This window comes from Centruroides sculpturatus, unplaced genomic scaffold (assembly GCF_000671375.1).
Source record: "Centruroides sculpturatus isolate CEXI.00-Female unplaced genomic scaffold, Cexi_2.0 scaffold976, whole genome shotgun sequence".
Classification (NCBI taxonomy): Eukaryota; Metazoa; Arthropoda; class Arachnida; order Scorpiones; family Buthidae; genus Centruroides; species Centruroides sculpturatus.
The window spans coordinates 261,677-273,402 of record NW_019385504.1 but is presented as its reverse complement, the minus strand read 5'-3'; the positions used below and the strand labels follow the sequence as shown (position 1 = coordinate 273,402).

The window sequence follows — 11,726 nt, the reverse complement described above, 5'->3', positions numbered from 1 at the left end:
AAATCAATAATAAAACGGTAAAAATCGCTGACAGAGTGCAAAACGCGGTTGAAAAAAGGTACAAACGAAAAATGGAATGGATCTTAAGAAAACAAACTCCAAACAAACAAGAAAGGAATGTAATGCCATATATCCTATGGGACGAATATGAAGTGCCAAGGTATGTGGAAGAAACCTTAAAGAATGGGCCTAATTATGTTCCAAACAATGGAAACATATGGCAAACCTCAATAGCGGAAATGGAAAGAGGCATGGCAGGTTTGAACATGGTAGAGAAAGACTATTTTAGGTGGAAAATGATACACAATGAAAACAAGGTACCAAAAGGACAGAAAAAAGAGCAATTGGGTATAAAACGCACAAAAGAATGGTTAAACAAGAGTCAATTAGTATTAACAAAAGCAGATAAAACCAAACAAATGGTCATTATGGAAAGAAAACGCTACAATAAAGAAATGGAGAGGTATATCAAAAAAACTGAATGTGAAATTGTAGATGAAAACATAATTTCAAGCACGGATAAAAAAGTTAGAAAGATTGAAAAAGCACCACTGTCGTCCGTCTTAACGTTCCTGAAAAGAGCACATAACCCCAATCCACAGATGCCTAGATTATTCGCATTTGCGAAAACGCACAAAGAGGACAAAGAACTCAGGCCTGTGGTAGAGAAGAATAACGCACCAACGTACGCACTGGAAAAACGTTTAAAAGAATACATAAGTACAAAAATGGAGGATAATAGTTTTGTGACCCATGATCCAAATAAATTAATAAAAGAAATACAGAACTTAAATTTAATGAACGAAGAAATAGGAACGGTGATGGACTTTGAAAATCTGTTCCCCTCCATAAATCTAACATCGTGCTACAACGAACTAATTGAATTCAGTCAGCAAAAACAATTCAGGTGTGTGTGATTTATTATTATAAATAGATAGCATTGCTGAGAAAGTAGATAGATTATATAAAAACTTTAAAATAATTTAAAGTGAATGCTTTTATTTGAAAAATATAGCTGCACATATTGTTATTCATTCATTTAACAAGGCATGAAATTTCACACCTGCAGTCTACATTGTTTACAAACATTGATCTTGAGAACAGCTGGAGTCAGCTTTCCTGGGTAGTTCTCATGTACATCTCAGTGGAATATTGGTTTAAAGCAGAGGGGAGCTAACTTACCGCATCTATTCAAATATAACACAATATTTTCGATTTTTATGCTATTAAAATACGAGGGGACCGAAAAAAAGGTATGAGAAAAAAATTTACTAAACAAAAAAAACTAAAAAACCTGATGTCAAAAAAAACATCCAATAGCGGTTTAAAAAATTTTACCGAAGTCAAAACGGTCAAATAGAAGTTTGGAACAATTTAATTAATTTGATAAAAAAAACTTCCATAAAAAAACAATAGTGCAATTAATTATATAATTAATAAATAAAAATTTTTGTGGCAAAAATAATTCATGAAATTTGCAGACAACATAGATATCAATGTATATATGCTGATCCATACATTTTTGAAAAAGTTATAAGTCAAGGCCCTTTTTTATGAGGCCCTTAAGGCATATGCCCGAGATAATTCGGGTTAAGGACTGTGCATCCTCACGCACAGCCCGAGATATCTTGGTTAAAGGCTTAAGGGGTTAAGTAAAAGTCTATGAATATTTTCTAAAATTGTTCTAAAAATAACATTTAATATGTAATTTATTGAAAAAAAACAAAAAAGTTTTGTGTGTTTATATATATATATTATTTTTCAGCTTGTCACAATAATTGTTTTGAATGTGATGGACCAGAAACTGTGGATTGTATCAAATGCAATAAGGATTTCAATATGAAGGATGGTGAATGTGTGAAAACTTGTGGAAACGGGTACTTTGCTAATAATGGTGTATGTCTGCGTAAGTTTTAAAAAATGTTTTAACTATTGTAATTTTCTCTCTTTATTTTTCAAAAAAATAAATTTTCAAAAAAATTACAAAATAAAATACAATGGAAAATGTTTTAAAAGTCCTTACAATAAAAAAATTTGCATTTTCACGTATGACATTAAATATAGGTTATGGAGGAAATATATCGTCTTTCAGCATTAAATTTATTCACTTCACAAATTGATTACATGCAAGTACTTTTGACATTTCAAAAGTCATCAATCAAAGAATATAGAAAATGTGAATAGCAATTTAAAAAAGTTATTTTAATGTTAAGCAACATAAGAACACATTCTAAACATAAGTGTCATGTTAAGTGATAGAATTCAAATAAGTGCAACAAGTTTTGATTTAAATGTAAAGAAAATACAGATTTAACAACATACATAAAATGTGGTTAAATAAAATAAATAAAATACAAATATACAGTTAAGTAACAAAAACAAAATTGGGCTAAAACAAAAATAAAAATCTAATGTCAAAAAATGATAACACAGAGATTAAGGTTTTAGGTTTTTGTATTTGAATGACTTAATAACTTTCTAGTTTGTGGCATCTATGTAAAAGATGTTTGTTTCTTTTTGCACTTGCTATAATGGGATTATATAAATGCCAGACTACTTCAAAAGGTAAGACAATCCCTATCATTACATAGAATTCTGCAGAATGACTGTTGAGGTTTGATGGTAAGAGTGATCCTGTGTTTTTCGTAAGCACAAACCATTTGTAAAGTAACAGCCTCAGAATGACTGAAACCAATTTTCAGCACAAAGTTAGAAGAAAGCAAACGTTTCTGGCCATTAAACGGGCATCTTTATTGTCCATTTAATGGTTGAAAACATTTGCTTTCTGCTAACTTTGTGCTTGAAATTGGTTTCAGTCATTTTGTTTATTGATTGTACTTAGTTTTGAGCTGTTGGTTAGTAAGAGACCCTAAGTATGGAATAGAGGTTGTGCAAATATTAGCTTTTTGTATTTGTCATTAGAATGGAGGGCAGTGAGCAGGAAATGAGAACTGTGGATCAGGTTGTTGATATATTTAAACTTGGAGATTGTTTACCCAGCATTGTGTACAGTAGTAACCACTAAACACAATTCATCTTGTATCAAAGTTGAAGATGAAGGATATAAGTATGTCCTATGAATAAAGGCAGATAAAACCATATTTATGTATTTGGTGGCTGCAAGGAAGAAGCTGGTATGATATATGGAGGTAAGTTGAACTTGTGGTGTTCAGTGTAAGATAGATGAGTGGTGGCTCTATGTATGACTAGATCTAAAAATGCAATTTTTCTGTCTTGCTTGTTCTCAATGAAATGAAAGCATAAACATCAGACAGGAATTTAACAAAAGTTGACAAAGTTGTTTAAAGGAGCCTTCTCAAGCTATTAAGATATCATCTACATATCTAATATATAAATTGGAATAGTTTATTGTAAGCAGGGAAGAGAAGACTAAATTTGTTTAGTCTTCTCTTCCCTGAAGATTATGTTCAAGATCAACTCAGCCAAAATTGCAGGAAAAGGAAAGCCTGTGGGGACACCCTGCTTTTGCAAAAAATATTTTGTCCATTAAACTGGAAATAATTATGCTAAGCTATTAAGAGGAGGGCTCCTAAATGTTGAGTATTTTGTTGAATTTTGTGGGATTTTTTTCAGTAACAGGATATTAATAAGCATTACTATTCCATTTTTTCATATTTTAAAACAGTGTTGTATCTTTATATTATTTTTCAAAACTGCAATGCAGTGTAATAATCAACACCTGGCATAACTCTTTCATTTATTTCAGTTTTTGTTGAGACGCGTTCTTACACACGTTTCGGGCTTCGTTTTGCCCCTCCTCAGTCAACTAGAAACATATAAAACCAACTTTATACACATTATGACCCGACATATGAATTTAAAAAACTTAAAAAAAATCTTTATATTTTACAAGTAACATACCTTTTAAAACGCTTTTAAAATCAAAAATTTTATTTTTTGACATATTTCTACAAGCAGGAATCATACACTGTACTATACTAGACTTCAAAGGCTATAAAAAATAATATAGTTATTACACTTAACATTTAGAAGTCAGACTATATACTGTTTTTTTTTTTTCTTTTACATACTTATTCACAGAAGATTCCTTGAAATATCAAGAAGAGACCATAACAGACATGTAGCATAGTTCTTCTTTAATCTTTATATAATGTTATTAATAGTTCTTACTTAAACAACACAGCTAAACTTCACAGTGTTTAATGGTGTTATTCTTTTATGGTGATTTGCATAATAATGCTTCCTTCTAAAAGTTTTTTCTTTCTAAAAATATTCAAAAGAACCCAGTTTTTAATTAAACTTAAACATTAACTTAAATATTAGCTGTATATTGAATTTATCCATACATAATTATTCACAGAAGGTTTCCGGAAATATCAAGAGGTTCTAATGGGCATGCAGCACAGTTCTTCTTTAATATTTAATCTAATTCGTATACATTTTATATTATTAAACATACTTTTTATCAATCTTTCTATCCTTATTTGTTGTTAATAATTCTTACCTAAGTGGCTAGACTTCATTTTTTAATTTTTATTCTTTCAGCTTTTAGCATCTAATCGGGTTTTCTTTGTATGATGATTTGCATAACCATGCGTTCTTATTTAAAATTTATTCCAAGTAAGACCTTTAACTATTTTTCAGATTTCCTCCAAAGAACACTTCAAAAATCCTCAAAATTTTTTATATTATTTTTCAAAAACCTCCTTTTTCTCAAAAATTTTTCTTTTTCAAAAATTTTTTACAGTATTTTTAGCCAGTTCTCGTTGATCTTTATACTTAAGTTTTTATTTATACAATGTTTATTTTTAAAAATTTCTATACTCTCTTTAAATTTTCTGCTATAAGTTTCTTTTTTTTTATGTAGGATCTTTACATTATTTTGGTCAATATTACAGTTATTTAACGTACAATGTTCTAGAAAGGCTGAGTTGATTCTATGATGTTTTAAATCTGCCACATGTTCTTTTAGTCTAATCTTCATCTTTCTCTTACATCTTCCTCTCAACAAAAACTGAAATAAATGAATGAGTTATGCCAGGTGTTGATTATTATGCTGCATTGCGGTTTTGAAAAAAATAAATAAATAAACAAAGCATTACTGTATCAAAGTGTGGTACAGATGGATATAAAGAGATAACATCAATTTTGTAAAATTGATATGTTTTGGGTGAGATTGTTTCTACCATTTTGATAATAATTGATTTGATCTCCAATGTTGAGGAGATGAATTACTAGAATGGGAGATTAATGCCATAAAAAAAAGATTGCTAGGGCCTTTTCTAAGAAATAAATGGGATAAGTGCATTTGTTAACTAATGGGCATGAAGACCACCCAGGCTTGTGTAGTTTAATCTCAAAGAAGCACAAGCAAGTCACATTTGTAAAAGGATGCAGAGAGCTGGTGATAATGGAAGTAAGATCAGAACATGGGATATTTTTCTAGTTGTCCGTAAGACTGTAGGAGTGGGGTCACTGTACAGTCTGGACAGTAGATCCACATTATGCCAAAAATTGTGTTGCTCTAGTTGTGAAGTCAGCATTGAAACATAGGACAAATCTTTTAGTTTTTTCCAAAATTAATTGTATCAGGTTTTTGTTGTGGAGGAACTGCTTCACCAATCTACAATTCTTGTTAACAGTCACAGAGTTCTATATATGATTGGAAGAATAAAGTTCAGATATAGCTGCTATTTCCAAACTGGGTTGCAGGTGCTGACAACTTTTTGCCACTGCCATGATGGGATGAATTAACTGGGCTGTGGAAGCTTTTATTTATAGAATGTACTTAGGACCATATTCTAAAATGCAATGAATATTGTTATGATCTATGGCATTAGAGTAACTTTGGTACTGTATCTTGTGAGGATGATTTGAGTTGTGGCTGGAAGACTGCAGGAGCCAGAGAAATTTTTTGTTTATTTTTTTCGGTTAAGAGTCATTGTTTATACAAGATGGATTGAATTTTAACTGGTTGATTATACAAATGCATTGGATTGCATGCTAATGTTATCCTTTCCAACTTGCAAATATTTGCAATGAAAAACTAAGGTTGGATATTTTTTGATCACACCTTGTATTTTGCTAGTTCTTTTGTTCTATCTTTTACTGTTGCCCATTTAGCCTTCACCACAAGTTGTGATTTCATGTGTTTGTATAATTTTGTATATTCTTTGTTTGCTTGAGGATGACATTTCAAAATGTTGAAAGTACTTGAATGTATTCAATTTGTGAAGTAAATAAATTTAATGTTGAAAGACAGTACATTTCTTCATAATCCTAGCAATAAAATGAACAAAAGGAGAAAATAAAATATCACTGTAATTACTCATATATAATCTGCACTGAAAATGTGTCACGTTCAGAGATTTGAATTACTGTATTACATAAATGCAGCTATGTGATTTTTTTTATTTTCATTTGAACAGTTTTCTGGAAAAGTAGCATTGATGCAGATTATATATATATATATATGTAAATATATAAATATGGGGAAATTTAATTTCCCCATATTTACAAGTTATGGACAGATCCAGAAAATTTACGTTAATGTCACTTTTCTGTTCCATTGATAAAGTCACACCATATGGGTTATTATTAATTTTGTTAAGGAAATATTGAGTGCTATCACTATTCCTCCAAATGATGAAAACATCATCAACATATCTTGCATATACAAGCATATACAAGTATGTCATTTATAGTACAGAAGTTTATTCTATTCCTTTAAGTGACCGCCATTTTAATTCAGATCTCGTTTACGTTGGTGCCACTATGAGACTTTTAAAACAGAGGCTTAAAGAACATAAGTATTCCATTACTAAAAACGTGGACAGCATCGTCCTTGCAGCCTTTGCTAAACATCTAGATATTAATGTACATTGGGAGAAAGCATCCATAATTAGGACAGCCACCAACAAACAAGTACTTAAACATATTGAAAAACTTGAAATTTACAAGGCGCATATTAACAAAGGATGCGTCAAACATAGAGATGCAAAAAGTCTATCTTTCGTATGGAAATATTTTTACCATGACGATTAATTTTCTTAATACTTTATTTAATTTAATTCTTTACCGTGATTAATTTTCTTAATATTTTATTGTAATTTAATTTTGTTTTTACGTTTTATTTTATTTTTATTTTGTTGTAATTAATTTTCAATTTTTAAACCGTTGTATCGCTTGCGTTCTATTTTACATTTGTTTTTGTTTTAATTAATTAAAGTGGCTTAACTGAAGAAGACTATTAAATATAGTTGAAAACGTTTTTATTTTATTAAATACTTTGTTGCTGGAAATACTAAGGTGTTTGATTATTTTGATTAAATTAAGATATATTTTTAAATCCTTTCTATTTGACCATTGAATATGTGCCATTTCATATCATTTGGGTATCGTGATAAACATGACAATGGTAGGTTGAAATAACCACTCTTCATCTGGTTTTTGTTTTAATGGTGGTTATTTTATAGAATTTGATTTATATAACTGAAAATGTTATCTTGCATAAGGATTTATCACACTGAGTGCCCAATCTAACACATTTAAAAAATTTTTTATTTTTCTACTGTAACAAATTTAAAGAATTTTTAAAATATGTTAGATTGGGCACTTGGTGTGATAAACACTTATGTAATATGATCTTTGTCAATTAATCAAATGATATAATATAATATTATAGAAGGGTTAGAAGTACAAAATAATCTAACGATCTTAATCTTTGCTGCTGTTATTTTTTGCTCAAGCAATGCCTGGTTCATCTACTGGTTTACAATAAATACAGTAAAGTTCCAGAAACTTGACTCTTGATAACTCAACATTCAATAAAACTCATTGTGTTATTCAAAACAAAATAAAAAGTGTAACCCAATTTTTACCTTTAGAACTTAACACTAGGATCAAATAAGTTATCATTCTTGATTGGTGACACACTATAATAGCATCAATTCCATGTGTCAATGAAGAATATAACTCTTTTTCTAAGGTGTGACTGCAAATGTCACTAACTCAAAAGTATCAATATTTTTTAAAATTAAAATTTAACCACAAATAGAAATAGCCACTATTGATACATATACAATTAGTTAATATGTATACAAATTTGCAAGTATAACATCTTTGCAAAAATTCTGCTATTTAGACTTGCATCATTGCTATGAACAAAAGACTTATCACTTTTGGTACTCATCACCTTTTCAGTCTATGTTAAGTCAAATTTTCAAGACTTTCCCATTTTAGTAATTCAAAAAACAAAAAATAGCAGATATTTACACAGTTATGACTGTACTTCTCCTTAAGTTAAAGCTCATATATATTCTTGGGCATTGAAGTTCTCAGAAACAGATAACTTACAAATTTTACCTTGAGCTAATCTACTATCTGAAAACATATACATTTCTTCTGTAAAAGTTCGTCCGATGGAGAATTATTTTTAATAAAATAAAAGACAAAACTGTCCAAAAATGATCACCATTTATTACTTGTGTTCCAAGACTAAAACATTTTCGGCGACTGACCTTCCTTTTTAGGCTACTTGTCGCCGTAAAGTTCACAAAAAGTCCTTTTAAAAACACAAAACATCCAATTAAAATTTTATAAAATTTTTGAAAAAGGAACTGGTGACATGCAGTTGTCTTGCTTCCATCATACATTCTTTTGGGGTTTTCTTTTTCTTTTTATCTACTAAAGAGTAGCGCTGGAAAATGTAGATTTTTAAAGAAGTTGCCCCCTGGTGATGATATATGTAGAAATTTCTTCTGTAAAAGTTTGTCCGATGGAGAATTATTTTTAACAAAATAAAAGACAAAACTGTCCAAAAATGGTGATCCTTTTTGGACAGTTTTGTCTTTTATTTTATTAAAAATAATTCTCCATCGGACGAACTTTTACAGAAGAAATGTATATGTTTTCAGATAGTAGATTAGCTCAAGGTAAAATTTGTAAGTTATCTGTTTCTGAGAACTTCAATGCCCAAGAATATATATGAGCTTTAACTTAAGGAGAAGTACAGTCATAACTGTGTAAATATCTGCTATTTTTTGTTTTTTGAATTACTAAAATGGGAAAGTCTTGAAAATTTGACTTAACATAGACTGAAAAGGTGATGAGTACCAAAAGTGATAAGTCTTTTGTTCATAGCAATGATGCAAGTCTAAATAGCAGAATTTTTGCAAAGATGTTATACTTGCAAATTTGTATACATATTAACTAATTGTATATGTATCAATAGTGGCTATTTCTATTTGTGGTTAAATTTTAATTTTAAAAAATATTGATACTTTTGAGTTAGTGACATTTGCAGTCACACCTTAGAAAAAGAGTTATATTCTTCATTGACACATGGAATTGATGCTATTATAGTGTGTCACCAATCAAGAATGATAACTTATTTGATCCTAGTGTTAAGTTCTAAAGGTAAAAATTGGGTTACACTTTTTATTTTGTTTTGAATAACACAATGAGTTTTATTGAATGTTGAGTTATCAAGAGTCAAGTTTCTGGAACTTTACTGTATTTATTGTAAACCAGTAGATGAACCAGGCATTGCTTGAGCAAAAAATAACAGCAGCAAAGATTAAGATCGTTAGATTATTTTGTACTTCTAACCCTTCTATAATATTATATTATATCATTTGATTAATTGACAAAGATCATATTACATAAGTGTTTATCACACCAAGTGCCCAATCTAACATATTTTAAAAATTCTTTAAATTTGTTACAGTAGAAAAATAAAAAATTTTTTAAATGTGTTAGATTGGGCACTCAGTGTGATAAATCCTTATGCAAGATAACATTTTCAGTTATATAAATCAAATTCTATAAAATAACCACCATTAAAACAAAAACCAGATGAAGAGTGGTTATTTCAACCTACCATTGTCATGTTTATCACGATACCCAAATGATATGAAATGGCACATATTCAATGGTCAAATAGAAAGGATTTAAAAATATATCTTAATTTAATCAAAATAATCAAACACCTTAGTATTTCCAGCAACAAAGTATTTAATAAAATAAAAACGTTTTCAACTATATTTAATAGTCTTCTTCAGTTAAGCCACTTTAATTAATTAAAACAAAAACAAATGTAAAATAGAACGCAAGCGATACAACGGTTTAAAAATTGAAAATTAATTACAACAAAATAAAAATAAAATAAAACGTAAAAACAAAATTAAATTACAATAAAATATTAAGAAAATTAATCACGGTAAAGAATTAAATTAAATAAAGTATTAAGAAAATTAATCGTCATGGTAAAAATATTTCCATACGAAAGATAGACTTTTTGCATCTCTATGTTTGACGCATCCTTTGTTAATATGCGCCTTGTAAATTTCAAGTTTTTCAATATGTTTAAGTACTTGTTTGTTGGTGGCTGTCCTAATTATGGATGCTTTCTCCCAATGTACATTAATATCTAGATGTTTAGCAAAGGCTGCAAGGACGATGCTGTCCACGTTTTTAGTAATGGAATACTTATGTTCTTTAAGCCTCTGTTTTAAAAGTCTCATAGTGGCACCAACGTAAACGAGATCTGAATTAAAATGGCGGTCACTTAAAGGAATAGAATAAACTTCTGTACTATAAATGACATACTTGTATATGCTTGTATATGCAAGATATGTTGATGATGTTTTCATCATTTGGAGGAATAGTGATAGCACTCAATATTTCCTTAACAAAATTAATAATAACCCATATGGTGTGACTTTATCAATGGAACAGAAAAGTGACATTAACGTAAATTTTCTGGATCTGTCCATAACTTGTAAATATGGGGAAATTAAATTTCCCCATATTTATATATTTACATATATATATATATATAATCTGCATCAATGCTACTTTTCCAGAAAACTGTTCAAATGAAAATAAAAAAAATCACATAGCTGCATTTATGTAATACAGTAATTCAAATCTCTGAACGTGACACATTTTCAGTGCAGATTATATATGAGTAATTACAGTGATATTTTATTTTCTCCTTTTGTTCATTTTATTGCTAGGATTATGAAGAAATGTACTGTCTTTCAACATTAAATTTATTTACTTCACAAATTGAATACATTCAAGTACTTTCAACATTTTGAAATGTCATCCTCAAGCAAACAAAGAATATACAAAATTATACAAACACATGAAATCACAACTTGTGGTGAAGGCTAAATGGGCAACAGTAAAAGATAGAACAAAAGAACTAGCAAAATACAAGGTGTGATCAAAAAATATCCAACCTTAGTTTTTCATTGCAAATATTTGCAAGTTGGAAAGGATAACATTAGCATGCAATCCAATGCATNATATAAAAATGAGGAATATCGCACTTCTGACAATCGCTGCAAGTGTGTGGGTTAAATTTGGAGAATCCGTGCTTCTCGCATGGACAACTGTATGTGGCCGGCTCACGCGTCTGAAAATCTTCTGATTTATTCGTGTACGCACCAGACAGAAAAACAAAAAATATCATGCATCCACAAGCACTCCAATAAATAAATAGAATTGAAACAACACTTTGAAATGTTTTCCAGATGAAAATGAATAATAATAATGTTTCAATAAAAATGATAAAATGTAAATTGAATTTTATCATAACAAGTTTGCTTGAATTTCATTTCTTCTGAGATTGCAGCAATGCATGATGGGTAAGCTAGTTGTATAATAAAATTTGTGGTTTTTTTAAAAGAAAAAGAATGTTTAATTATTATTGCTTTATTGTCCTTATTTCAATTCTT

General features: G+C 29.4%; 1 protein-coding gene across 1 annotated transcript in view; it reads left to right on the top strand.

Annotated features, from left to right (window-relative positions):
- LOC111639622 (extracellular matrix protein FRAS1-like) overlaps positions 1-11,726 on the top strand; it is a 181,214-nt gene that overhangs the window by 58,523 nt on the left and 110,965 nt on the right. The window contains exon 6 of the mRNA XM_023385519.1: positions 1,766-1,906. Coding sequence (XP_023241287.1) covers positions 1,766-1,906 — 141 coding nt within the window. The remainder of the gene's footprint in view (positions 1-1,765; positions 1,907-11,726) is intronic.